Raw genomic sequence first — 27,020 nt, forward strand, 5'->3', positions numbered from 1 at the left:
TGAGGGGCTGAAGGGTTGAGCAAGGTGGCGTGGCGTTGGAGGTGAGTCTGTCTGAAGCAGGGTGTTGGCATAGAGGCAGCGTGCTGCGCTGTGGATAGGGAAGTGTTGGATGAGCGTGTGACGGGCGAGGTACTGGGCAGGGCCCCATGATTCCTTCGATAGCTCAGCTGGTAGAGCGGAGGACTGTAGGCTCCCTTGCACGGCCATCCTTAGGTCGCTGGTTCAACTCCGGCTCGAAGGAGCGTCCTTTTGGCTCTGGCCCAGACTCTGCGGCTCCTCTGCCTTTTGGTGCTGCCCGGGTGGCTCCCCTTCAAGGTCTGGCCGGCCCTGAGCCCTGGCCTGAGGTGGAGAAGGTGACCAGCCAAGGCTGCCTGGGGTGAACCCTGGTCAGGGGATGGTGGTACCCGAGCAGTCACCTCCAGCAGGAACGCCAAGGGGTGCGTTGGTGGTGGTGTGAGAGGGAGGCCGATGGGAGGCCCAGGCTTTGGGTGCGGGGCAGCCTGGGTCGGGGGTGGGTGCCTGGGAGGGGAGAGGACCTCAGGCAGAGGCTGTGGGCTGGGGAATTAGCTCAAGTGGTAGAGCGCTCGCTTAGCATGTGAGAGGCAGCGGGATCGATGCCCGCATTCTCCAACGCTTTTCATTCCCCTTGCCTGGACACAGGGCCCTTTGCCAGGGGCCCTCTGTCCTCTGGGGGCTGTGGGGAGACCACGGTGTTCCTGGGCTGCACAGGGGAGGACGGCGTACAAGGCTGCAACAAGAGCAGCAGGGGCAGTTTAACAGGGGACCTTATTTTCTCCCTCTTCCTTCCCTTGACAGACGTCAAATGTCATCTGGAAGTAACGTGTCCAGTTTTGAGCTCCCCCGTAGAGGAAAGACACCAGTGAAATGGAGCAACCTCAGTGCAGGGCCACCAACAGGCTGAGGGAACGGAGGGGTGTCTCTTTGAGGACGAGCTGAGGACAGTGGGCACGTTCAGCTTGGAGAAAGAGAAGATCAGGGGGCTTACGCATGACCTCCCAGCTCGCGGGAGTAGGCTGTTGAGTAGGGGAAAGGCTCTCCATTTGTCTGGTGCTGGACGAGAGGGCAACGGTGGGCAGAGCGAAACTGAACCGCGGGAAGGAGCAGCAGGGTATGGGTAAGCTGTTCTTGGCCCTGAGGAGAGTGCAGCTGTAGAGGACGACGTCCAGGGAGCCTGTGGAGATCTTCCGCTTGTGGGTTTGCATGATTTGAGGGGCTGAAGGGTTGAGCAAGGTGGCGTGGCGTTGGAGGTGAGTCTGTCTGAAGCAGGGTGTTGGCATAGAGGCAGCGTGCTGCGCTGTGGATAGGGAAGTGTTGGATGAGCGTGTGACGGGCGAGGTACTGGGCAGGGCCCCATGATTCCTTCGATAGCTCAGCTGGTAGAGCGGAGGACTGTAGGCTCCCTTGCACGGCCATCCTTAGGTCGCTGGTTCAACTCCGGCTCGAAGGAGCGTCCTTTTGGCTCTGGCCCAGACTCTGCGGCTCCTCTGCCTTTTGGTGCTGCCCGGGTGGCTCCCCTTCAAGGTCTGGCCGGCCCTGAGCCCTGGCCTGAGGTGGAGAAGGTGACCAGCCAAGGCTGCCTGGGGTGAACCCTGGTCAGGGGATGGTGGTACCCGAGCAGTCACCTCCAGCAGGAACGCCAAGGGGTGCGTTGGTGGTGGTGTGAGAGGGAGGCCGATGGGAGGCCCAGGCTTTGGGTGCGGGGCAGCCTGGGTCGGGGGTGGGTGCCTGGGAGGGGAGAGGACCTCAGGCAGAGGCTGTGGGCTGGGGAATTAGCTCAAGTGGTAGAGCGCTCGCTTAGCATGTGAGAGGCAGCGGGATCGATGCCCGCATTCTCCAACGCTTTTCATTCCCCTTGCCTGGACACAGGGCCCTTTGCCAGGGGCCCTCTGTCCTCTGGGGGCTGTGGGGAGACCACGGTGTTCCTGGGCTGCACAGGGGAGGACGGCGTACAAGGCTGCAACAAGAGCAGCAGGGGCAGTTTAACAGGGGACCTTATTTTCTCCCTCTTCCTTCCCTTGACAGACGTCAAATGTCATCTGGAAGTAACGTGTCCAGTTTTGAGCTCCCCCGTAGAGGAAAGACACCAGTGAAATGGAGCAACCTCAGTGCAGGGCCACCAACAGGCTGAGGGAACGGAGGGGTGTCTCTTTGAGGACGAGCTGAGGACAGTGGGCACGTTCAGCTTGGAGAAAGAGAAGATCAGGGGGCTTACGCATGACCTCCCAGCTCGCGGGAGTAGGCTGTTGAGTAGGGGAAAGGCTCTCCATTTGTCTGGTGCTGGACGAGAGGGCAACGGTGGGCAGAGCGAAACTGAACCGCGGGAAGGAGCAGCAGGGTATGGGTAAGCTGTTCTTGGCCCTGAGGAGAGTGCAGCTGTAGAGGACGACGTCCAGGGAGCCTGTGGAGATCTTCCGCTTGTGGGTTTGCATGATTTGAGGGGCTGAAGGGTTGAGCAAGGTGGCGTGGCGTTGGAGGTGAGTCTGTCTGAAGCAGGGTGTTGGCATAGAGGCAGCGTGCTGCGCTGTGGATAGGGAAGTGTTGGATGAGCGTGTGACGGGCGAGGTACTGGGCAGGGCCCCATGATTCCTTCGATAGCTCAGCTGGTAGAGCGGAGGACTGTAGGCTCCCTTGCACGGCCATCCTTAGGTCGCTGGTTCAACTCCGGCTCGAAGGAGCGTCCTTTTGGCTCTGGCCCAGACTCTGCGGCTCCTCTGCCTTTTGGTGCTGCCCGGGTGGCTCCCCTTCAAGGTCTGGCCGGCCCTGAGCCCTGGCCTGAGGTGGAGAAGGTGACCAGCCAAGGCTGCCTGGGGTGAACCCTGGTCAGGGGATGGTGGTACCCGAGCAGTCACCTCCAGCAGGAACGCCAAGGGGTGCGTTGGTGGTGGTGTGAGAGGGAGGCCGATGGGAGGCCCAGGCTTTGGGTGCGGGGCAGCCTGGGTCGGGGGTGGGTGCCTGGGAGGGGAGAGGACCTCAGGCAGAGGCTGTGGGCTGGGGAATCAGCTCAAGTGGTAGAGCGCTCGCTTAGCATGTGAGAGGCAGCGGGATCGATGCCCGCATTCTCCAACGCTTTTCATTCCCCTTGCCTGGACACAGGGCCCTTTGCCAGGGGCCCTCTGTCCTCTGGGGGCTGTGGGGAGACCACGGTGTTCCTGGGCTGCACAGGGGAGGACGGCGTACAAGGCTGCAACAAGAGCAGCAGGGGCAGTTTAACAGGGGACCTTATTTTCTCCCTCTTCCTTCCCTTGACAGACGTCAAATGTCATCTGGAAGTAACGTGTCCAGTTTTGAGCTCCCCCGTAGAGGAAAGACACCAGTGAAATGGAGCAACCTCAGTGCAGGGCCACCAACAGGCTGAGGGAACGGAGGGGTGTCTCTTTGAGGACGAGCTGAGGACAGTGGGCACGTTCAGCTTGGAGAAAGAGAAGATCAGGGGGCTTACGCATGACCTCCCAGCTCGCGGGAGTAGGCTGTTGAGTAGGGGAAAGGCTCTCCATTTGTCTGGTGCTGGACGAGAGGGCAACGGTGAGCAGAGCGAAACTGAACCGCGGGAAGGAGCAGCAGGGTATGGGTAAGCTGTTCTTGGCCCTGAGGCGAGTGCAGCTGTAGAGGACGACGTCCAGGGAGCCTGTGGAGATCTTCCGCTTGTGGGTTTGCATGATTTGAGGGGCTGAAGGGTTGAGCAAGGTGGCGTGGCGTTGGAGGTGAGTCTGTCTGAAGCAGGGTGTTGGCATAGAGGCAGCGTGCTGCGCTGTGGATAGGGAAGTGTTGGATGAGCGTGTGACGGGCGAGGTACTGGGCAGGGCCCCATGATTCCTTCGATAGCTCAGCTGGTAGAGCGGAGGACTGTAGGCTCCCTTGCACGGCCATCCTTAGGTCGCTGGTTCAACTCCGGCTCGAAGGAGCGTCCTTTTGGCTCTGGCCCAGACTCTGCGGCTCCTCTGCCTTTTGGTGCTGCCCGGGTGGCTCCCCTTCAAGGTCTGGCCGGCCCTGAGCCCTGGCCTGAGGTAGAGAAGGTGACCAGCCAAGGCTGCCTGGGGTGAACCCTGGTCAGGGGATGGTGGTACCCGAGCAGTCACCTCCAGCAGGAACGCCAAGGGGTGCGTTGGTGGTGGTGTGAGAGGGAGGCCGATGGGAGGCCCAGGCTTTGGGTGCGGGGCAGCCTGGGTCGGGGGTGGGTGCCTGGGAGGGGAGAGGACCTCAGGCAGAGGCTGTGGGCTGGGGAATTAGCTCAAGTGGTAGAGCGCTCGCTTAGCATGTGAGAGGCAGCGGGATCGATGCCCGCATTCTCCAACGCTTTTCATTCCCCTTGCCTGGACACAGGGCCCTTTGCCAGGGGCCCTCTGTCCTCTGGGGGCTGTGGGGAGACCACGGTGTTCCTGGGCTGCACAGGGGAGGACGGCGTACAAGGCTGCAACAAGAGCAGCAGGGGCAGTTTAACAGGGGACCTTATTTTCTCCCTCTTCCTTCCCTTGACAGACGTCAAATGTCATCTGGAAGTAACGTGTCCAGTTTTGAGCTCCCCCGTAGAGGAAAGACACCAGTGAAATGGAGCAACCTCAGTGCAGGGCCACCAACAGGCTGAGGGAACGGAGGGGTGTCTCTTTGAGGACGAGCTGAGGACAGTGGGCACGTTCAGCTTGGAGAAAGAGAAGATCAGGGGGCTTACGCATGACCTCCCAGCTCGCGGGAGTAGGCTGTTGAGTAGGGGAAAGGCTCTCCATTTGTCTGGTGCTGGACGAGAGGGCAACGGTGAGCAGAGCGAAACTGAACCGCGGGAAGGAGCAGCAGGGTATGGGTAAGCTGTTCTTGGCCCTGAGGAGAGTGCAGCTGTAGAGGACGACGTCCAGGGAGCCTGTGGAGATCTTCCGCTTGTGGGTTTGCATGATTTGAGGGGCTGAAGGGTTGAGCAAGGTGGCGTGGCGTTGGAGGTGAGTCTGTCTGAAGCAGGGTGTTGGCATAGAGGCAGCGTGCTGCGCTGTGGATAGGGAAGTGTTGGATGAGCGTGTGACGGGCGAGGTACTGGGCAGGGCCCCATGATTCCTTCGATAGCTCAGCTGGTAGAGCGGAGGACTGTAGGCTCCCTTGCACGGCCATCCTTAGGTCGCTGGTTCAACTCCGGCTCGAAGGAGCGTCCTTTTGGCTCTGGCCCAGACTCTGCGGCTCCTCTGCCTTTTGGTGCTGCCCGGGTGGCTCCCCTTCAAGGTCTGGCCGGCCCTGAGCCCTGGCCTGAGGTGGAGAAGGTGACCAGCCAAGGCTGCCTGGGGTGAACCCTGGTCAGGGGATGGTGGTACCCGAGCAGTCACCTCCAGCAGGAACGCCAAGGGGTGCGTTGGTGGTGGTGTGAGAGGGAGGCCGATGGGAGGCCCAGGCTTTGGGTGCGGGGCAGCCTGGGTCGGGGGTGGGTGCCTGGGAGGGGAGAGGACCTCAGGCAGAGGCTGTGGGCTGGGGAATCAGCTCAAGTGGTAGAGCGCTCGCTTAGCATGTGAGAGGCAGCGGGATCGATGCCCGCATTCTCCAACGCTTTTCATTCCCCTTGCCTGGACACAGGGCCCTTTGCCAGGGGCCCTCTGTCCTCTGGGGGCTGTGGGGAGACCACGGTGTTCCTGGGCTGCACAGGGGAGGACGGCGTACAAGGCTGCAACAAGAGCAGCAGGGGCAGTTTAACAGGGGACCTTATTTTCTCCCTCTTCCTTCCCTTGACAGACGTCAAATGTCATCTGGAAGTAACGTGTCCAGTTTTGAGCTCCCCCGTAGAGGAAAGACACCAGTGAAATGGAGCAACCTCAGTGCAGGGCCACCAACAGGCTGAGGGAACGGAGGGGTGTCTCTTTGAGGACGAGCTGAGGACAGTGGGCACGTTCAGCTTGGAGAAAGAGAAGATCAGGGGGCTTACGCATGACCTCCCAGCTCGCGGGAGTAGGCTGTTGAGTAGGGGAAAGGCTCTCCATTTGTCTGGTGCTGGACGAGAGGGCAACGGTGAGCAGAGCGAAACTGAACCGCGGGAAGGAGCAGCAGGGTATGGGTAAGCTGTTCTTGGCCCTGAGGAGAGTGCAGCTGTAGAGGACGACGTCCAGGGAGCCTGTGGAGATCTTCCGCTTGTGGGTTTGCATGATTTGAGGGGCTGAAGGGTTGAGCAAGGTGGCGTGGCGTTGGAGGTGAGTCTGTCTGAAGCAGGGTGTTGGCATAGAGGCAGCGTGCTGCGCTGTGGATAGGGAAGTGTTGGATGAGCGTGTGACGGGCGAGGTACTGGGCAGGGCCCCATGATTCCTTCGATAGCTCAGCTGGTAGAGCGGAGGACTGTAGGCTCCCTTGCACGGCCATCCTTAGGTCGCTGGTTCAACTCCGGCTCGAAGGAGCGTCCTTTTGGCTCTGGCCCAGACTCTGCGGCTCCTCTGCCTTTTGGTGCTGCCCGGGTGGCTCCCCTTCAAGGTCTGGCCGGCCCTGAGCCCTGGCCTGAGGTGGAGAAGGTGACCAGCCAAGGCTGCCTGGGGTGAACCCTGGTCAGGGGATGGTGGTACCCGAGCAGTCACCTCCAGCAGGAACGCCAAGGGGTGCGTTGGTGGTGGTGTGAGAGGGAGGCCGATGGGAGGCCCAGGCTTTGGGTGCGGGGCAGCCTGGGTCGGGGGTGGGTGCCTGGGAGGGGAGAGGACCTCAGGCAGAGGCTGTGGGCTGGGGAATTAGCTCAAGTGGTAGAGCGCTCGCTTAGCATGTGAGAGGCAGCGGGATCGATGCCCGCATTCTCCAACGCTTTTCATTCCCCTTGCCTGGACACAGGGCCCTTTGCCAGGGGCCCTCTGTCCTCTGGGGGCTGTGGGGAGACCACGGTGTTCCTGGGCTGCACAGGGGAGGACGGCGTACAAGGCTGCAACAAGAGCAGCAGGGGCAGTTTAACAGGGGACCTTATTTTCTCCCTCTTCCTTCCCTTGACAGACGTCAATGTCATCTGGAAGTAACGTGTCCAGTTTTGAGCTCCCCCGTAGAGGAAAGACACCAGTGAAATGGAGCAACCTCAGTGCAGGGCCACCAACAGGCTGAGGGAACGGAGGGGTGTCTCTTTGAGGACGAGCTGAGGACAGTGGGCACGTTCAGCTTGGAGAAAGAGAAGATCAGGGGGCTTACGCATGACCTCCCAGCTCGCGGGAGTAGGCTGTTGAGTAGGGGAAAGGCTCTCCATTTGTCTGGTGCTGGACGAGAGGGCAACGGTGAGCAGAGCGAAACTGAACCGCGGGAAGGAGCAGCAGGGTATGGGTAAGCTGTTCTTGGCCCTGAGGAGAGTGCAGCTGTAGAGGACGACGTCCAGGGAGCCTGTGGAGATCTTCCGCTTGTGGGTTTGCATGATTTGAGGGGCTGAAGGGTTGAGCAAGGTGGCGTGGCGTTGGAGGTGAGTCTGTCTGAAGCAGGGTGTTGGCATAGAGGCAGCGTGCTGCGCTGTGGATAGGGAAGTGTTGGATGAGCGTGTGACGGGCGAGGTACTGGGCAGGGCCCCATGATTCCTTCGATAGCTCAGCTGGTAGAGCGGAGGACTGTAGGCTCCCTTGCACGGCCATCCTTAGGTCGCTGGTTCAACTCCGGCTCGAAGGAGCGTCCTTTTGGCTCTGGCCCAGACTCTGCGGCTCCTCTGCCTTTTGGTGCTGCCCGGGTGGCTCCCCTTCAAGGTCTGGCCGGCCCTGAGCCCTGGCCTGAGGTGGAGAAGGTGACCAGCCAAGGCTGCCTGGGGTGAACCCTGGTCAGGGGATGGTGGTACCCGAGCAGTCACCTCCAGCAGGAACGCCAAGGGGTGCGTTGGTGGTGGTGTGAGAGGGAGGCCGATGGGAGGCCCAGGCTTTGGGTGCGGGGCAGCCTGGGTCGGGGGTGGGTGCCTGGGAGGGGAGAGGACCTCAGGCAGAGGCTGTGGGCTGGGGAATTAGCTCAAGTGGTAGAGCGCTCGCTTAGCATGTGAGAGGCAGCGGGATCGATGCCCGCATTCTCCAACGCTTTTCATTCCCCTTGCCTGGACACAGGGCCCTTTGCCAGGGGCCCTCTGTCCTCTGGGGGCTGTGGGGAGACCACGGTGTTCCTGGGCTGCACAGGGGAGGACGGCGTACAAGGCTGCAACAAGAGCAGCAGGGGCAGTTTAACAGGGGACCTTATTTTCTCCCTCTTCCTTCCCTTGACAGACGTCAAATGTCATCTGGAAGTAACGTGTCCAGTTTTGAGCTCCCCCGTAGAGGAAAGACACCAGTGAAATGGAGCAACCTCAGTGCAGGGCCACCAACAGGCTGAGGGAACGGAGGGGTGTCTCTTTGAGGACGAGCTGAGGACAGTGGGCACGTTCAGCTTGGAGAAAGAGAAGATCAGGGGGCTTACGCATGACCTCCCAGCTCGCGGGAGTAGGCTGTTGAGTAGGGGAAAGGCTCTCCATTTGTCTGGTGCTGGACGAGAGGGCAAAGGTGAGCAGAGCGAAACTGAACCGCGGGAAGGAGCAGCAGGGTATGGGTAAGCTGTTCTTGGCCCTGAGGAGAGTGCAGCTGTAGAGGACGACGTCCAGGGAGCCTGTGGAGATCTTCCGCTTGTGGGTTTGCATGATTTGAGGGGCTGAAGGGTTGAGCAAGGTGGCGTGGCGTTGGAGGTGAGTCTGTCTGAAGCAGGGTGTTGGCATAGAGGCAGCGTGCTGCGCTGTGGATAGGGAAGTGTTGGATGAGCGTGTGACGGGCGAGGTACTGGGCAGGGCCCCATGATTCCTTCGATAGCTCAGCTGGTAGAGCGGAGGACTGTAGGCTCCCTTGCACGGCCATCCTTAGGTCGCTGGTTCAACTCCGGCTCGAAGGAGCGTCCTTTTGGCTCTGGCCCAGACTCTGCGGCTCCTCTGCCTTTTGGTGCTGCCCGGGTGGCTCCCCTTCAAGGTCTGGCCGGCCCTGAGCCCTGGCCTGAGGTGGAGAAGGTGACCAGCCAAGGCTGCCTGGGGTGAACCCTGGTCAGGGGATGGTGGTACCCGAGCAGTCACCTCCAGCAGGAACGCCAAGGGGTGCGTTGGTGGTGGTGTGAGAGGGAGGCCGATGGGAGGCCCAGGCTTTGGGTGCGGGGCAGCCTGGGTCGGGGGTGGGTGCCTGGGAGGGGAGAGGACCTCAGGCAGAGGCTGTGGGCTGGGGAATTAGCTCAAGTGGTAGAGCGCTCGCTTAGCATGTGAGAGGCAGCGGGATCGATGCCCGCATTCTCCAACGCTTTTCATTCCCCTTGCCTGGACACAGGGCCCTTTGCCAGGGGCCCTCTGTCCTCTGGGGGCTGTGGGGAGACCACGGTGTTCCTGGGCTGCACAGGGGAGGACGGCGTACAAGGCTGCAACAAGAGCAGCAGGGGCAGTTTAACAGGGGACCTTATTTTCTCCCTCTTCCTTCCCTTGACAGACGTCAAATGTCATCTGGAAGTAACGTGTCCAGTTTTGAGCTCCCCCGTAGAGGAAAGACACCAGTGAAATGGAGCAACCTCAGTGCAGGGCCACCAACAGGCTGAGGGAACGGAGGGGTGTCTCTTTGAGGACGAGCTGAGGACAGTGGGCACGTTCAGCTTGGAGAAAGAGAAGATCAGGGGGCTTACGCATGACCTCCCAGCTCGCGGGAGTAGGCTGTTGAGTAGGGGAAAGGCTCTCCATTTGTCTGGTGCTGGACGAGAGGGCAACGGTGAGCAGAGCGAAACTGAACCGCGGGAAGGAGCAGCAGGGTATGGGTAAGCTGTTCTTGGCCCTGAGGAGAGTGCAGCTGTAGAGGACGACGTCCAGGGAGCCTGTGGAGATCTTCCGCTTGTGGGTTTGCATGATTTGAGGGGCTGAAGGGTTGAGCAAGGTGGCGTGGCGTTGGAGGTGAGTCTGTCTGAAGCAGGGTGTTGGCATAGAGGCAGCGTGCTGCGCTGTGGATAGGGAAGTGTTGGATGAGCGTGTGACGGGCGAGGTACTGGGCAGGGCCCCATGATTCCTTCGATAGCTCAGCTGGTAGAGCGGAGGACTGTAGGCTCCCTTGCACGGCCATCCTTAGGTCGCTGGTTCAACTCCGGCTCGAAGGAGCGTCCTTTTGGCTCTGGCCCAGACTCTGCGGCTCCTCTGCCTTTTGGTGCTGCCCGGGTGGCTCCCCTTCAAGGTCTGGCCGGCCCTGAGCCCTGGCCTGAGGTGGAGAAGGTGACCAGCCAAGGCTGCCTGGGGTGAACCCTGGTCAGGGGATGGTGGTACCCGAGCAGTCACCTCCAGCAGGAACGCCAAGGGGTGCGTTGGTGGTGGTGTGAGAGGGGAGGCCGATGGGAGGCCCAGGCTTTGGGTGCGGGGCAGCCTGGGTCGGGGGTGGGTGCCTGGGAGGGGAGAGGACCTCAGGCAGAGGCTGTGGGCTGGGGAATTAGCTCAAGTGGTAGAGCGCTCGCTTAGCATGTGAGAGGCAGCGGGATCGATGCCCGCATTCTCCAACGCTTTTCATTCCCCTTGCCTGGACACAGGGCCCTTTGCCAGGGGCCCTCTGTCCTCTGGGGGCTGTGGGGAGACCACGGTGTTCCTGGGCTGCACAGGGGAGGACGGCGTACAAGGCTGCAACAAGAGCAGCAGGGGCAGTTTAACAGGGGACCTTATTTTCTCCCTCTTCCTTCCCTTGACAGACGTCAAATGTCATCTGGAAGTAACGTGTCCAGTTTTGAGCTCCCCCGTAGAGGAAAGACACCAGTGAAATGGAGCAACCTCAGTGCAGGGCCACCAACAGGCTGAGGGAACGGAGGGGTGTCTCTTTGAGGACGAGCTGAGGACAGTGGGCACGTTCAGCTTGGAGAAAGAGAAGATCAGGGGGCTTACGCATGACCTCCCAGCTCGCGGGAGTAGGCTGTTGAGTAGGGGAAAGGCTCTCCATTTGTCTGGTGCTGGACGAGAGGGCAACGGTGAGCAGAGCGAAACTGAACCGCGGGAAGGAGCAGCAGGGTATGGGTAAGCTGTTCTTGGCCCTGAGGAGAGTGCAGCTGTAGAGGACGACGTCCAGGGAGCCTGTGGAGATCTTCCGCTTGTGGGTTTGCATGATTTGAGGGGCTGAAGGGTTGAGCAAGGTGGCGTGGCGTTGGAGGTGAGTCTGTCTGAAGCAGGGTGTTGGCATAGAGGCAGCGTGCTGCGCTGTGGATAGGGAAGTGTTGGATGAGCGTGTGACGGGCGAGGTACTGGGCAGGGCCCCATGATTCCTTCGATAGCTCAGCTGGTAGAGCGGAGGACTGTAGGCTCCCTTGCACGGCCATCCTTAGGTCGCTGGTTCAACTCCGGCTCGAAGGAGCGTCCTTTTGGCTCTGGCCCAGACTCTGCGGCTCCTCTGCCTTTTGGTGCTGCCCGGGTGGCTCCCCTTCAAGGTCTGGCCGGCCCTGAGCCCTGGCCTGAGGTGGAGAAGGTGACCAGCCAAGGCTGCCTGGGGTGAACCCTGGTCAGGGGATGGTGGTACCCGAGCAGTCACCTCCAGCAGGAACGCCAAGGGGTGCGTTGGTGGTGGTGTGAGAGGGAGGCCGATGGGAGGCCCAGGCTTTGGGTGCGGGGCAGCCTGGGTCGGGGGTGGGTGCCTGGGAGGGGAGAGGACCTCAGGCAGAGGCTGTGGGCTGGGGAATTAGCTCAAGTGGTAGAGCGCTCGCTTAGCATGTGAGAGGCAGCGGGATCGATGCCCGCATTCTCCAACGCTTTTCATTCCCCTTGCCTGGACACAGGGCCCTTTGCCAGGGGCCCTCTGTCCTCTGGGGGCTGTGGGGAGACCACGGTGTTCCTGGGCTGCACAGGGGAGGACGGCGTACAAGGCTGCAACAAGAGCAGCAGGGGCAGTTTAACAGGGGACCTCATTTTCTCCCTCTTCCTTCCCTTGACAGACGTCAAATGTCATCTGGAAGTAACGTGTCCAGTTTTGAGCTCCCCCGTAGAGGAAAGACACCAGTGAAATGGAGCAACCTCAGTGCAGGGCCACCAACAGGCTGAGGGAACGGAGGGGTGTCTCTTTGAGGACGAGCTGAGGACAGTGGGCACGTTCAGCTTGGAGAAAGAGAAGATCAGGGGGCTTACGCATGACCTCCCAGCTCGCGGGAGTAGGCTGTTGAGTAGGGGAAAGGCTCTCCATTTGTCTGGTGCTGGACGAGAGGGCAACGGTGAGCAGAGCGAAACTGAACCGCGGGAAGGAGCAGCAGGGTATGGGTAAGCTGTTCTTGGCCCTGAGGAGAGTGCAGCTGTAGAGGACGACGTCCAGGGAGCCTGTGGAGATCTTCCGCTTGTGGGTTTGCATGATTTGAGGGGCTGAAGGGTTGAGCAAGGGTGGCGTGGCGTTGGAGGTGAGTCTGTCTGAAGCAGGGTGTTGGCATAGAGGCAGCGTGCTGCGCTGTGGATAGGGAAGTGTTGGATGAGCGTGTGACGGGCGAGGTACTGGGCAGGGCCCCATGATTCCTTCGATAGCTCAGCTGGTAGAGTGGAGGACTGTAGGCTCCCTTGCACGGCCATCCTTAGGTCGCTGGTTCAACTCCGGCTCGAAGGAGCGTCCTTTTGGCTCTGGCCCAGACTCTGCGGCTCCTCTGCCTTTTGGTGCTGCCCGGGTGGCTCCCCTTCAAGGTCTGGCCGGCCCTGAGCCCTGGCCTGAGGTGGAGAAGGTGACCAGCCAAGGCTGCCTGGGGTGAACCCTGGTCAGGGGATGGTGGTACCCGAGCAGTCACCTCCAGCAGGAACGCCAAGGGGTGCGTTGGTGGTGGTGTGAGAGGGAGGCCGATGGGAGGCCCAGGCTTTGGGTGCGGGGCAGCCTGGGTCGGGGGTGGGTGCCTGGGAGGGGAGAGGACCTCAGGCAGAGGCTGTGGGCTGGGGAATTAGCTCAAGTGGTAGAGCGCTCGCTTAGCATGTGAGAGGCAGCGGGATCGATGCCCGCATTCTCCAACGCTTTTCATTCCCCTTGCCTGGACACAGGGCCCTTTGCCAGGGGCCCTCTGTCCTCTGGGGGCTGTGGGGAGACCACGGTGTTCCTGGGCTGCACAGGGGGAGGACGGCGTACAAGGCTGCAACAAGAGCAGCAGGGGCAGTTTAACAGGGGACCTTATTTTCTCCCTCTTCCTTCCCTTGACAGACGTCAAATGTCATCTGGAAGTAAAGTGTCCAGTTTTGAGCTCCCCCGTAGAGGAAAGACACCAGTGAAATGGAAGCAACCTCAGTGCAGGGCCACCAACAGGCTGAGGGAACGGAGGGGTGTCTCTTTGAGGACGAGCTGAGGACAGTGGGCACGTTCAGCTTGGAGAAAGAGAAGATCAGGGGGCTTACGCATGACCTCCCAGCTCGCGGGGAGTAGGCTGTTGAGTAGGGGAAAGGCTCTCCATTTGTCTGGTGCTGGACGAGAGGGCAACGGTGAGCAGAGCGAAACTGAACCGCGGGAAGGAGCAGCAGGGTATGGGTAAGCTGTTCTTGGCCCTGAGGAGAGTGCAGCTGTAGAGGACGACGTCCAGGGAGCCTGTGGAGATCTTCCGCTTGTGGGTTTGCATGATTTGAGGGGCTGAAGGGTTGAGCAAGGTGGCGTGGCGTTGGAGGTGAGTCTGTCTGAAGCAGGGTGTTGGCATAGAGGCAGCGTGCTGCGCTGTGGATAGGGAAGTGTTGGATGAGCGTGTGACGGGCGAGGTACTGGGCAGGGCCCCATGATTCCTTCGATAGCTCAGCTGGTAGAGTGGAGGACTGTAGGCTCCCTTGCACGGCCATCCTTAGGTCGCTGGTTCAACTCCGGCTCGAAGGAGCGTCCTTTTGGCTCTGGCCCAGACTCTGCGGCTCCTCTGCCTTTTGGTGCTGCCCGGGTGGCTCCCCTTCAAGGTCTGGCCGGCCCTGAGCCCTGGCCTGAGGTGGAGAAGGTGACCAGCCAAGGCTGCCTGGGGTGAACCCTGGTCAGGGGATGGTGGTACCCGAGCAGTCACCTCCAGCAGGAACGCCAAGGGGTGCGTTGGTGGTGGTGTGAGAGGGAGGCCGATGGGAGGCCCAGGCTTTGGGTGCGGGGCAGCCTGGGTCGGGGGTGGGTGCCTGGGAGGGGAGAGGACCTCAGGCAGAGGCTGTGGGCTGGGGAATTAGCTCAAGTGGTAGAGCGCTCGCTTAGCATGTGAGAGGCAGGCGGGATCGATGCCCGCATTCTCCAACGCTTTTCATTCCCCTTGCCTGGACACAGGGCCCTTTGCCAGGGGCCCTCTGTCCTCTGGGGGCTGTGGGGAGACCACGGTGTTCCTGGGCTGCACAGGGGAGGACGGCGTACAAGGCTGCAACAAGAGCAGCAGGGGCAGTTTAACAGGGGACCTTATTTTCTCCCTCTTCCTTCCCTTGACAGACGTCAAATGTCATCTGGAAGTAACGTGTCCAGTTTTGAGCTCCCCCGTAGAGGAAAGACACCAGTGAAATGGAGCAACCTCAGTGCAGGGCCACCAACAGGCTGAGGGAACGGAGGGGTATCTCTTTGAGGACGAGCTGAGGACAGTGGGCACGTTCAGCTTGGAGAAAGAGAAGATCAGGGGGCTTACGCATGACCTCCCAGCTCGCGGGGAAGTAGGCTGTTGAGTAGGGGAAAGGCTCTCCATTTTGTCTGGTGCTGGACGAGAGGGCAACGGTGAGCAGAGCGAAACTGAACCGCGGGAAGGAGCAGCAGGGTATGGGTAAGCTGTTCTTGGCCCTGAGGAGAGTGCAGCTGTAGAGGACGACGTCCAGGGAGCCTGTGGAGATCTTCCGCTTGTGGGTTTGCATGATTTGAGGGGCTGAAGGGTTGAGCAAGGGTGGCGTGGCGTTGGAGGTGAGTCTGTCTGAAGCAGGGTGTTGGCATAGAGGCAGCGTGCTGCGCTGTGGATAGGGAAGTGTTGGATGAGCGTGTGACGGGCGAGGTACTGGGCAGGGCCCCATGATTCCTTCGATAGCTCAGCTGGTAGAGCGGAGGACTGTAGGCTCCCTTGCACGGCCATCCTTAGGTCGCTGGTTCAACTCCGGCTCGAAGGAGCGTCCTTTTGGCTCTGGCCCAGACTCTGCGGCTCCTCTGCCTTTTGGTGCTGCCCGGGTGGCTCCCCTTCAAGGTCTGGCCGGCCCTGAGCCCTGGCCTGAGGTGGAGAAGGTGACCAGCCAAGGCTGCCTGGGGTGAACCCTGGTCAGGGGATGGTGGTACCCGAGCAGTCACCTCCAGCAGGAACGCCAAGGGGTGCGTTGGTGGTGGTGTGAGAGGGAGGCCGATGGGAGGCCCAGGCTTTGGGTGCGGGGCAGCCTGGGTCGGGGGTGGGTGCCTGGGAGGGGAGAGGACCTCAGGCAGAGGCTGTGGGCTGGGGAATTAGCTCAAGTGGTAGAGCGCTCGCTTAGCATGTGAGAGGCAGCGGGATCGATGCCCGCATTCTCCAACGCTTTTCATTCCCCTTGCCTGGACACAGGGCCCTTTGCCAGGGGCCCTCTGTCCTCTGGGGGCTGTGGCTGCCTGTCATGTTCCCTGTCGATGACAACATCAATGTGTGTATCAGGAGTAGCACGGGCCATTGGCATTGGTCTATGTAAGCAAATAACCCTCTCTGTTTTAGTGTCCATTAAATTACTTTCAGTGTACTGCACACATTTCCTAATGAAATCCTAAATCACCAGTTTGTAATATGTCAGAGTGGAGTCGATGTACCTTGTTTTTTGTAAATAGTCTATCAAAGTGCTGCTTTTCAAACTTCTGAAGGAAACATAAGAAATACGGTATCTCTCTGCCTATTACTTCAGTGTCAGAGTCGAAAGCAGAAGTCTAAGTGCAGTTTAAGTTTTTTGTGACAAAAAAAGTTTCTAAATATTATATTCGTGTGGTTTGAAGATAAACCGATCTCCTTTGAAATTCTGCTGATTAGAAGCCTGTTAGCTTTAGTCCTTGAGAAGTCAGATTGTGCCAAAGTCCAAATAAAAGCACAGAGATGTACCTCTGTCATGTTTATTAAAAAGTAAATTTTGCCCTGGGCTGTGGTAGTATGATTAATACTGACTTAATAATGGCAGGAAACTCAGGATCAGGTATTGCTGGTTTTATACCTTGTACTAAAGAATACCAGTTCAGCAGCAGATTTTTGGATTAGCATAAATTAAAAGATAATTAAAGCAAATCTATGAGACTGACTCATCATTTTATCTTGCAAATATTTACAGCTACTCCATTAAAAGTGAATCCCTCTGACATTTCCACTTTAGTTAGAAGCAGCCTTTTTTTTGCTATAATTACTAATAAAGATGGATAAAGCAGCACTGTCAGTTTTACCATAGATCACTGTGTAAATCATCCGTATTCATGTTCAGCATTAAAGAAAATTAATTCCATTCTACATTCTTCCATGACAACTCTCTCCTTTGGGGATTAATGAAGGCCTTCTTTCCAGAAAATTAAATGTAAAAGCAACAGGAAAACATGAGGTTTGATACAGAAGATGGTTTCTGCAGCCAGGCTATACTACAGGGACTTAGAAGGTGCAAGTCATGAGTGAATTTGATACTGTAGTAAGTTTATCCCCCAGTGGTATAGTTATGCAAGACAACAGAACCATGAGATGTCAACATTTTTACTTCCAGTGTGTGAAGAGTTTGGACATGCACTACTTCTCCCACCTCCACTGAATATATGTCTTTAGAAACAGAAAACGGGAGAGATGCAATTTGTTCAAAAATACGGAGGACAGAGTCCCAGCAAAATTCAAGCTAAACAATGATGCAAGTAGATATATTTCTTAAGCCCTTTTTCAGTTCAAATGTATTCTTACATTTGATCGGAAAAGCAAGCTGTGTTAAAATTTGACTGGTAATACAGTGCAACCAAAAACACGCAGAATGATGCTGTAATAAAAGTTTTATTATATTTATTAAACCTGCAAGTACATGTCTGGCACATTTTGATGTCAAGAACATCTATTTCACTAATGACATTTAAAGTTCTTTCTCTTTCAATAGCAGCAGAACAGATTTAAGAGCAAAATGACCCATAAAATCTTCTAGTATTAATTCTTGGTCTTGTTACATTTCAACAATAAAATATTTTTCATCGTTTTGATAACTTGTGTTTGAGTAAAACTTATCTTAAAGTCCTCTCTTCTTTTTCAATAGAGAACCTACCATTTCCTGTGCCAGTATGTTCCAGTGGCTGGTTACGCTCACTGTTAAAACCATCTCCCTCTTTTTCAGCTCAAATTGCTTTTAGATTCCAAACACTGGTTTTGGTTATGCCTGCCTTCATAAAGTAAAGAACTCTCTCACACCTACCATTTTTCCCCTTCAAAGATATTACACAGTATAATCAAATAATCTATCGGTCTTCTTCTTTATGACAAGATAAACCGATCGAACTCCTTATGTCTCTTACTCTAGTTCTTGTATTGTTATTGTAGCACTTTTCTGCATTGGCTTTACTTTTCAGCACACTTCAGGAAAAGTTGTTAACACAAGAACTGGGTGCAGTATTCAAAGACTGCACTTCACAAGCATAGTCTGCGTTATTTTATCCTAACAGTCTGAACTCTCATTCAGCTAGACTAAAACATTTTAGATGAAGCACACAGATTGCTTGTGGGATGAAATCAATAGATTCACATTGCATCATCTCTGATTCTTTTCAGGCTCACAGTGCAAAAAAAAAATTGTAACAATGAATGTTTACAGTGTAGGTATCTCAAAAGGTTTTACCATCATAATCATGCAGACACACAAGCATTTTTAGACATGTTGCAAAGCACATTTTACATACCTGTAGGACTTCTTAATCTCATCATGTGTTGCTCCCTTCTCTAGGGCCAGGATTTCATATAATGCTTCCCCTGATGTTGACAAAGCACGTTGCCTTTGTTCAGCCATGTTAGCAGTGCATTACCAAAGCTGCTAATGTAGAACAGAATTTAAAATAGCAGGGACTGCAAGTATATATGGATAGTATTTCTTATTGTTCATTTTAATAGACTGTAATCAGGTAGTAAAATGTTAAAAATATATGAAATGAAACCAGAATAAAATCTCCTCTAAATTATCCTCTGTCTCTTAAGATATTTTACAATTATTTGAGAAAATGGAAAAGCAAAACCCAAAGAACAGAAGCTCTTGTGTTAGGTATCACTGTTCATATTAAAGGCTTGATGTTGCTCTCACTGAAATTAATGGCTAAATTTCCTACAGCATTAATGCCTGCACATAGTATTTCCATCTAGTTTTATTTGTGTTTGTTTACATCTATCTTCTCTAAGTCTTAGAAGAATAATTCTACTATTTTTTAAGGCTATTGGCTTCTTGCAGTGGGTTAAGAGCTTTGTACCTCACAGTATAATGTAATGCAACACTGTGGTGAATTTTTGCTTTCTCAGTACAAGGATTCAGATTCAGCCTAACCAATTTTAGGTGCCTAAGTTGAGCGATTAAGTTTGAAGCTTAGTCAAACTAGACTCCTTATATTGTCAACAGGCAGAGATACATACTCAGAGGACGACTGACCAAGCACTTTCTCCCTATTACCTCTACAGCACGTTCAGGATGACTGCATTCCCAACTCATATGCCTGAGGACAGGTGGCATGAATCTGGACCTAGGCAATGAGACTAGATACCAAGAATTGACCTCAGTATTATAAAAGTAACCATTTATTGCAAACTTCTGAATGGGAAATACTGACATCAATCAGGGTCCTGTCTTATTTGAGATACAAGACTTTGGGCTGAACTCATGAGCTTGTGCTAAAATTAACAAGGTGCCCTTACAGTATAGTGCAAATAAAGGCTAAGCACAGTCCACTTCAGATCTGTTGTTCCTTCCTTTCATCACAGAAGCAAAGCAGACAAACAAGTGATTCTTCACTGAGTGGCTCTAATACCTCCTTACAGTTCATAGTTCATCCTTCTGGATTTGAAGAATCAAACATTTTTAAACCAGACCTGGCTAATGCTAGGCAACAACATGAAGAAGCTCATAGAAACCATAATTTAAAACACCAGATATAGATACCTATAATTCATAAGAGAAAGCTGCAGCTCTTTGACAGCAGACTTGCCACAACAAAACTCTCACCACAACCTCTTTATTTCTTTGTATGTTGCACCCTTCTCCAAATGTTGAGAAGTGATCACAGGAAAAGCCTAAAAGTGAGCTGTAACCCCAGCCACAAGAAAAATTTCTGAGAACCAGTTTTGTTAGATAAGACTACCCACTCTGCTATTTCACCCTTCTCATTGCTGAGCTGGAAACACTATCTTGCCATTATTCATATATTATTTACTAGGCCACATTTTGGTTCAGAACCAGCCATGTAACACTTTTAAGACCTTCAGCTTTGTTCAATACCAAAAAGAAAATCAAATACCATGTAAGTACAAACAGAAATGCAATCCACTGAGTAATTCTGGCACATAGTATCTGATTTACTAAAAGACCTAAATTTATTCATATTTACTTTGATGTTTTCTTTTTCTAATAAGCTAACACACAATTTAGGGTCTTGTGATCTGCTGAAAAAAAATTCCTTTCTACTTTTAAGTGTTGTACACAAACCATCAACTAAATGGATTGAACTTTTGTTTTTAAATTAACAATTAAGAATGAAATTATATATGAGCATCTAGATATTACTTTACGACCTGCAGCAGTTAAAATGGTACTTGTTAATAATGGTACGTCCAGAGTGTATTTAATATAAACCTTGGATCTACCCTGATCACACTGGAATCATGCAAGGCACATCAAGCCTGTTAATGCACAAGATAATGGTGGACAACCATGTGAAGTCACAGATATACAGCATTATTTTAAAATTCCATTACATAATGCTGATTAGCTACATGGCAACCCTGAAGCATAAAACAAAATTAAAGTTATGATGGATTTTATTCTGAAGAACTAAAAAGTCATGTAATTTGTACTTTCTCATATAATAATTTTAATAACCTAGTCAGCTATGGAAATTTAAACTCACTAGCCTATTCAGTCTTCTAGTGATTAATCACCTTGAAGGTCTAGCTACTCAAAATTATTTCTTACTTATTTAAAGCAGTCCTATAAAATACTAAAAGTACAATGAGATGACACTTTCCTAGAAAAAGTTATGCTCTCTTTATTAAGGAAGATATAACAGTTACAATTTTAGTATTAGATACATTCCTGATGGCTGAAATTACATTAGAATCCTATTTTCAAACTATGTATTTTCGTTCCAGTAGAACAGAGCCAAGAAAATACTGTTTCCTTCCTTGAATGACAATAAAATATATTAAAAGACAATCCAAATTCTGATAACAATTCCACATCTCCTAAGAGGATGGGACCCCAGTTAACTTCAGCTGTTTCTGCACAAATGTTGTACTATCCAGGATTAACTGTCTTCTACAGGGGTTGTAATAATATGCCTTTTTTCTACAATACCCATAATTCATTTGGATTTGTGCTGAAAAATAAGGCAAGGTGATTCAAATAACATACCTGCTTCAAAAAGTGATGGAACAGTCTGGCATGTATAAACTCACAACATTATCAGTTCAATATCTTGGTGTCTTTATGTCAATACAATCCAAAAGGAAAGAAGTAAGTGCCACCAGAAGCCCTGTTCCACAGAAAGCAGCTGCTGCTTTTCATCCTTCACAATCAAGGTTAAACAGGTCAGTGGAGTCTGATTACTCCTTTTGTTTGTTTGTCCAGTATCCAATTGGTTATCTCTCAGGAAGATCTATGAAAGAACAAATAAAACATTCATGGGCCTAAAGGCTGCTATATCTGAGAGTTAATGACACCAAAAAATGTGGGACAACTGTGTATTTAGTTAGTTTTTCTTCTGTGCTTTACTCTTGATGGGGTCTTGAGCTTTTCTTTTTTCCCATGCAAATGTATTTAAATTGTTTAAAGATACAACAGTCTTGCTCTATAAGTTCACTTCTTTGAGACCAGCCATGGCTTAGGTTTACTGTATAGTCTCTTCCAGAACAGGATTAACTGAAGAAGTCCCTTTAGGACTCCTCCTGACCTCTTCTAAATTTTTATATCAAACCAGAAGGTGCAGGGTGTCTTCTCATCTCCTGATGGAGTTTCTCCTCTAACTTATACCACGAAAAAGTCTGGATGACCATTCCTCTCCATTTGGAATAGAGGAGACTGTAAATGCCAGACTTAAAAACCCAATTGCTCTTGGTATGTCATCCTTGGAACCAAATAGTTCATCCTTTGAACTCAAAAAGTTCATTTCCCAGATCACCCAATTCCAAATTGTATGTTTTTGTAGTGGGTTGACCTTGGCTGGCTGCCAGACCCCTACCCAGCTGCTCTCTCACTCCCTCTCCTCAACAGAACAGGAGTAGAAAATAAGACGAAAAACTCATAGATCAAGATAAAGATAGGGAGATCACTTACCAATTACTGTCACAGGCAAAACAGACTCAGCTTGGGGAAAATTAATTTAATGTATTGCCAATTAAAATAGATTTGGATGGTGAGAAACACAGACAGAAATTAAAACAACACCTTCCCCTCACCACCCTGTTTCCAGGCTCAAATTCACTCCTTCATTCCCAACTCGTCTACCCCCACCCCTGAGCGGCACGGGGTGGATGGGGAATGGAGGGTTGTGGTGAGTTTATAACAGGTCCTCTCTGCTGCTCCGTCCTCCTCACACTTTTCTCCTGCTCCAGCGTGGGTCCTTCCCACAGGCTGCAGTCCTTCACAAACTGCTCCAGAGGGAGTCCTCCACAGGCCACGTCTCCTGTCAGGAGAACCTGTTCCTGTGTGGGCTCCTCTCTGTGGACCACAGTTCCTTCAGGAAATATCCACCTTCTCTGGCATGGGGTGGATGGCCCGCAGCAAAGTGCCTGCTCCACCACAGCCCTCTCCACAGGTTGAATGGAAATACCTGCTCCACCATGGTCCTCGCCACAGGCTGCAGGGGAAACTCTGCTCTGGCGCCTGGAGCACCTCCTCCTCCTCCTCCTCCTCCTTCTTCTTCTTCCCTGACCTTGGTGTTTGCAGGGCTGTTTCCTCACACTTATCCCTCACTCCCCACTGCCATGCAGTGTTTTGCTCTTTCTTAAATATGTTTTCCCAGAGGTGCCACCAGCTTGGCTGATGGGCTTATCTGTGTCCTGCGGTGGGTCTGTTGTGGAGCTGGCTGTATCCAGTCCCTGACCTCCTCCCACAGGGGACTCCCTACAGTGCCCTGCTAGCTAAATCTTTGCACGGACACACCATGCAGTTTTAAGTAGACTAAATTCCTGCAAATGGATTCGTGGAGCCACATAACCCAGTAAAGTCTGCTTTAGCAAGAGTCAGTGAGTTTGTGCTTGGATTCTACTGCAAGCCCAGAACTATAAACCAATATTTTTTTAAAAAACCCAAGTGCAATTAATTATGTTCATATAAAAATGCTATTTATGAAAAAGGAAGCAACAGTGTGACAGCTGTTAAAAAAAATTGTTAAATGGATGCTTTTTAATGTGAAGCACGTGATTTTAACATTTCTCTTGTTCTTAGGTATATTCTTTAATTTAAAACATGCCCTCAAATTTCAGCTTTGGATGGGGACAAGGCAAGGAACATTTCAAATGAAAATGTGAGTGTTTTTTACAGTTATGAGAAGTCAAAATAGCATAGCCAAAATATCTCTTCCAAGACATTAACAACAGAGTAGGTACAGCTAATTCTGCTATGCTGTATGAACACAATAAACGAGATTATTCAGTCAGCTTGCTTGATCTCAATCTTTGAAATGACGTTATCATTTTTGCAAAACAAAACAAAAAGTACACTTTTTAATGGTAAGAAGAAATTAAGAGGAAAAAACATAAAAGGAAGAAAATAAAATCACTTTGAGGTTGCCCTAATCCCCTGTACTTATATACATGCTATTATCACGAAAAACATCACTGTTCTGAGATCTGTCACATGCCTGGACCTACGGTTCTGTGTAAGCACAGCTCCCTCTGGTGTGTTGAGCTAGCACTGCTCTGTAACCTATCTTGCTTTTCTTATAAGCACTCTTGTTTTGTTTGAAGGAAACGAACACAATCTCTGCAAATCTAAGATTTTCGTTTGGGGATTCTATATCCTAAGCACATTCTGATGAATCTTGAAAAGACTCAAACTTTAATGAATTGTCATAACTCTTTCATCAGATCAGCCATATAATTTCGAAGAATAAAACATATAATTTATTAACTGTTCACTCTTCTCATAAATTTTATTTTTTTTTTATCATAACACCTAATAGTGCACCACAACCCCACTGTGGCAGGCAATGCAAAACCAAAAGACAGTCCTAGTCCCAAAGGACCTTATATTTAAAAAGTCTTACTTACACTTTACATTTCATTTATATGTTGCATGCATTTCAAAACAGACAAATCGGAACATGTCTGGAAATGCAAAGTTGCATATCAGCCTATAAAAAATTTGAAACATGGCCCAGACAGAGCAGGAGGTATGGGGTTGCTTCAGAAGCCTCCAGTTACACACAACCAGAGCTAAGGGTTGAAGAACTCTGAGTCACTCTGGTCCTTCCTCCTACCGCTCCCTCCTTCTCCTGGCTCATAACAAGTTCAGGAACTAAGAGCCTGGAGCTGAAAGACATACATGCATGAAGGGACTGGCATCATTGCTCAACAGTGGTGTGAATTTTTAGCTTCCAAGGCAAGGAAAGACAATTCTTAAAAGCTGAATTGTTTTCTTAGTTTGTTGAATCTGGCAGTGTTAATATTGACATCATCAAAGCATGTAGGAGATACAAGTGGTCAGATAGAGCACTCCTGACCTTCATGGAGAACCTACAGCTTCTGACTCTTTCTTCCAATAGTGACGGAAAGAAAATCTCTGATTTTACTCAGAGGAATTTGGGGACTGAAATAAATTATCTTGCTGACGTTCTTTAGTAAAGCCAGCAGGTTAAGGGAGGTGATCCTACCCCTCTACTCAGCACTGGTGAGGCCACACTGGGAGTGCTGGGGCCAGATCAGGGCCCCCCAGTACAAGAGAGACATGGACATACTGGAGAGACTCTAGCAAGGGGCCACAAGGATGATGAAGGGACTGGAGCATCTCTCCTATGAGGAAAGGCTGAGACAGCTGGGACTGTTCAGCCTGCAGAAGAGAAGGCTCAGGAGGATCTCATCAATATATATAAATACCTGAAGGGAGGGTGCAAAGAGGGCAGAGCCAGGCTCTTTTCAGTGGTGCCCTGTAGCAGTGCTACATATCAAGGTGCCGCGATTAGATCACTGGTCGGCCTGGACCAGGGAAGAGACAGATAACACACATGGTGTGAGTGCCAACTCCATCCTTTATTGCGCAGTTAATTCCTTTTATACTAACAACGGTAGGTGGGATTACTGATATGTCATAGGGAGGCGACGACTAGCCTTCTACCTTTCCGTGACATCGCGAGATCTTCCGAACGGTGTTCCCTACATCTCCCCCTCCTCATGTCCAACTAGCTCCCATTGGTTACACCCACTATTCATGCACTGTCCATGCGTCCAGTTGCACTCAATGATTGGCTGCATCAACACTGCACACGCGCATAAACATAAAATATAATTGGTCATACTAACTAAACATATGAGACTTATCTCAGTCTAATTGGTCAAGATAAACTGCCGAATTGAGGTTGTTTGTGCCAAGTTCTCTTTATCGTGGAATATGCACCTGTGTTTTTCTAATTGGTATCTTTCTTATTTTTGTCTTCTTGTTTATTCTGTTCAAGGCCTTCTAAAGGTGTCTGGAATGCTCTTGTGACCGTTAGCTAAATATGTTCCCACAACAATTCCCCCTCCCTTTTTCTATTAGAAGAGTATTAGCAGATCTAGTCACCACCATCCGCGAACTCAGCCCAGCAATCGGTAGGTGCCAGCTTTATGTGGGCATCCCCACAGAGGCAACGATGGCCTTGCTGTACATCAGCCCGATGCTCTTCGGAAAATCCCGGTATTTGTACATTTGCAGAGGAACAGATTTCAGCACACGTGGCCAGCGGGTGCTAAAATTTGCCTCAGTTGAAACATAGGGAGCCTATGGCACATGCGGTCGCTGGCCAGACGTGCCGCACAAGTCATAGCCATCCTGTCTATTGGTTCACGGGCTTAGTGATGTGGTTGCAGTACACAGAGAATCTTGACCTGTTATGCCGGCTAAGGTGACCTACAAGATATATGAACACAATTAATTAAACACAGTAAAAGCAACATTATACCTAATAAAATACACAAGAATAAAAGAAACCCCGATTTTTAACAAAGATACAAACCAACTCCTAAGTCCCCATCCCGCAGCTAAATGTTCTAAGCCGAAATGACAGTTTTCTTAATTGCTATAAAGGTCTTGCAGCGCCTTCTTGCTTCTGCAGTTCTGTTATCTTGTTTATTAATTGCTCCAGCATCAGAAATTCGTAGCAGATACCCAAGACATCACAAGCCAGGAAAGGATAACAGCAATCTGTAAAGAAAAAACACTCAAAACACTATGAGGTTAGGACAGGACGAACCATGCGACTAGGGACCCATTTCAGTAGCCCTTCAGGTATCTGTACACAGGCGTACCCCCGCCTGAGGCAACGCAGCTCAAACGGTCCGTCCCATTGGCGTGTCTGGGGATCTCGCACACGGACCAACGGGTAGGGGTCTTTCTCTTCCGTAGTCGTAAAATGTCGTTGCACCGTCGTCTGGTCCAGGTCCCCCCGAATTGTCTGATTTAATGAAGTTAACGCAGTTAACAGGAGACGCTGTGCACGGAGAACAGGTGAATTATCCCGTAAGCAGGAGGGCTCCGCCTGGTCCCCCTCCCTAAGACAATCTAGCAGGGTCTTTAAGGTTTGATGTGCTCGTTCTACAATGGTCTGGCCGGTGCTGTTATAAGGAATGCCATGTACAAGGGCTATATCCCAGATTGCACAAAATCGTTTCACCTTTTCCGCAGTATAAGCTGTACCATTATTCGTCTTGATCTGTCGTGGAATCCCCAGTTGGGCTATGCAAGCACGCCAGTGTTGTACAACCACCAAGCTATTCTGCTTCCTGTGCGCTGTAGCAAGAATATATTTACTATAGGTGTCTACGGTAACATGCAAATACTGTAGTGGCTTAAAGGGAGCGTACTCCGGTCCACTCATGTTGACTGCGGGCTACTTATGCTAACTCTAAATAATCAGGCTCAAAGAAATGTTCCCCCATTTTCTATGAAATCTCCCACAATTTCCCTTTTTTTTTTTTTTTTTTTTTCCCCCCATGCAAGATTCCCTTTATTTCACAAAAGAATCCAACTTATATATGTTTCAACAAAGATCCAGAAAGTACTAACGACTCACAGCCAATACTACTAGCACAGGAGGGCATATCTGACCCAGCTGGGATGTTTGCCAGTCCTCAGAACAGTTAAAGATAAAAACATTCCATAGACATACTCGTGACTGTCTTCAGCCACATCTTCCCAGGCCTACACAAGGCCATCCTCCAACCTGACCTTGTAAAACTAGTTCTTCAAGGCTTGGCAAACATGCAGCACAACAAATTCTAACGGTCACTCTTGAAAACAAATGCCAGGTGTTCCGAGCTGCTCCCACATCGCCCCCTTTTTTGTTTAGGAACATCAGATTCACGAGGAAGGCAGCGAGGACTCTAGCTTCGAACTGACGCAATCCTCGTACTGCTCCTCAGGTGATTCTGATTGCTGCAAACACACAAATGATTTATAATTCTCCAATAGCAATATAAATTCAGATATACAAATTTAAACCTTCAAATCATGTTTTTGGATTTAAGCATTCAACAGTATTAGACAATTCTTTGAAAAACACCTTATTCTGCTAATTTCGTATATTTCCCATTTGATCTTGTAATATCTGTGCAAGGTCTTAGGTCTCTCCTGCAATATTAGTAGCAAATGCACCTTGCAAATGTGCCTTCACCTAATTCCAATCACATACACTTTCATTCCCTTGTAAAGGAGTTACACAGAGTCCTTGTTTTTGAAATTCCCAATTGCAATGTAATTTCATTCTATTTTACAATGCATTTTGTCTATGTGATGGGTTGATCCTGGCTGGACA

The 27,020-nt window shown here is 51.8% G+C and overlaps 1 protein-coding gene and 23 non-coding genes across 24 annotated transcripts in view; 23 read left to right on the plus strand and 1 right to left on the minus strand.

Moving 5' to 3' along the window:
• The window catches only part of DNAJC5B (DnaJ heat shock protein family (Hsp40) member C5 beta), a 62,506-nt gene that overhangs the window by 21,249 nt on the left and 14,237 nt on the right, over positions 1 to 27,020 (minus strand). The window contains exons 2-3 of the mRNA XM_030011542.2: positions 20,426 to 20,669; positions 17,718 to 17,848 (exon numbers count right to left, since the gene is read on the minus strand). Coding sequence (XP_029867402.1) covers positions 17,718 to 17,824 — 107 coding nt within the window. The 5' untranslated portion in view covers positions 17,825 to 17,848; positions 20,426 to 20,669. The remainder of the gene's footprint in view (positions 1 to 17,717; positions 17,849 to 20,425; positions 20,670 to 27,020) is intronic.
• On the plus strand, positions 153 to 241 carry TRNAY-GUA. The gene is given in 2 exon segments: positions 153 to 189; positions 206 to 241. It is a non-coding gene; the product is annotated as a tRNA-Tyr (tRNA).
• Positions 558 to 630, plus strand: TRNAA-AGC. Its single transcript has one exon. It is a non-coding gene; the product is annotated as a tRNA-Ala (tRNA).
• TRNAY-GUA lies at positions 1,380 to 1,468 on the plus strand. The gene is given in 2 exon segments: positions 1,380 to 1,416; positions 1,433 to 1,468. It is a non-coding gene; the product is annotated as a tRNA-Tyr (tRNA).
• Positions 1,785 to 1,857, plus strand: TRNAA-AGC. The gene has a single exon. It is a non-coding gene; the product is annotated as a tRNA-Ala (tRNA).
• On the plus strand, positions 2,607 to 2,695 carry TRNAY-GUA. The gene is given in 2 exon segments: positions 2,607 to 2,643; positions 2,660 to 2,695. It is a non-coding gene; the product is annotated as a tRNA-Tyr (tRNA).
• TRNAY-GUA lies at positions 3,834 to 3,922 on the plus strand. Its single transcript is given in 2 exon segments — positions 3,834 to 3,870; positions 3,887 to 3,922. It is a non-coding gene; the product is annotated as a tRNA-Tyr (tRNA).
• Positions 4,239 to 4,311, plus strand: TRNAA-AGC. Its single transcript has one exon. It is a non-coding gene; the product is annotated as a tRNA-Ala (tRNA).
• On the plus strand, positions 5,061 to 5,149 carry TRNAY-GUA. The gene is given in 2 exon segments: positions 5,061 to 5,097; positions 5,114 to 5,149. It is a non-coding gene; the product is annotated as a tRNA-Tyr (tRNA).
• TRNAY-GUA lies at positions 6,288 to 6,376 on the plus strand. The gene is given in 2 exon segments: positions 6,288 to 6,324; positions 6,341 to 6,376. It is a non-coding gene; the product is annotated as a tRNA-Tyr (tRNA).
• TRNAA-AGC lies at positions 6,693 to 6,765 on the plus strand. Its single transcript has one exon. It is a non-coding gene; the product is annotated as a tRNA-Ala (tRNA).
• On the plus strand, positions 7,514 to 7,602 carry TRNAY-GUA. The gene is given in 2 exon segments: positions 7,514 to 7,550; positions 7,567 to 7,602. It is a non-coding gene; the product is annotated as a tRNA-Tyr (tRNA).
• TRNAA-AGC lies at positions 7,919 to 7,991 on the plus strand. Its single transcript has one exon. It is a non-coding gene; the product is annotated as a tRNA-Ala (tRNA).
• Positions 8,741 to 8,829, plus strand: TRNAY-GUA. Its single transcript is given in 2 exon segments — positions 8,741 to 8,777; positions 8,794 to 8,829. It is a non-coding gene; the product is annotated as a tRNA-Tyr (tRNA).
• TRNAA-AGC lies at positions 9,146 to 9,218 on the plus strand. Its single transcript has one exon. It is a non-coding gene; the product is annotated as a tRNA-Ala (tRNA).
• TRNAY-GUA lies at positions 9,968 to 10,056 on the plus strand. Its single transcript is given in 2 exon segments — positions 9,968 to 10,004; positions 10,021 to 10,056. It is a non-coding gene; the product is annotated as a tRNA-Tyr (tRNA).
• On the plus strand, positions 10,374 to 10,446 carry TRNAA-AGC. Its single transcript has one exon. It is a non-coding gene; the product is annotated as a tRNA-Ala (tRNA).
• Positions 11,196 to 11,284, plus strand: TRNAY-GUA. The gene is given in 2 exon segments: positions 11,196 to 11,232; positions 11,249 to 11,284. It is a non-coding gene; the product is annotated as a tRNA-Tyr (tRNA).
• Positions 11,601 to 11,673, plus strand: TRNAA-AGC. Its single transcript has one exon. It is a non-coding gene; the product is annotated as a tRNA-Ala (tRNA).
• Positions 12,424 to 12,512, plus strand: TRNAY-GUA. Its single transcript is given in 2 exon segments — positions 12,424 to 12,460; positions 12,477 to 12,512. It is a non-coding gene; the product is annotated as a tRNA-Tyr (tRNA).
• TRNAA-AGC lies at positions 12,829 to 12,901 on the plus strand. The gene has a single exon. It is a non-coding gene; the product is annotated as a tRNA-Ala (tRNA).
• Positions 13,654 to 13,742, plus strand: TRNAY-GUA. The gene is given in 2 exon segments: positions 13,654 to 13,690; positions 13,707 to 13,742. It is a non-coding gene; the product is annotated as a tRNA-Tyr (tRNA).
• TRNAY-GUA lies at positions 14,886 to 14,974 on the plus strand. The gene is given in 2 exon segments: positions 14,886 to 14,922; positions 14,939 to 14,974. It is a non-coding gene; the product is annotated as a tRNA-Tyr (tRNA).
• On the plus strand, positions 15,291 to 15,363 carry TRNAA-AGC. Its single transcript has one exon. It is a non-coding gene; the product is annotated as a tRNA-Ala (tRNA).

Source organism: Aquila chrysaetos, chromosome 4, assembly GCF_900496995.4.
Source record: "Aquila chrysaetos chrysaetos chromosome 4, bAquChr1.4, whole genome shotgun sequence".
NCBI lineage: Eukaryota > Metazoa > Chordata > Aves > Accipitriformes > Accipitridae > Aquila > Aquila chrysaetos.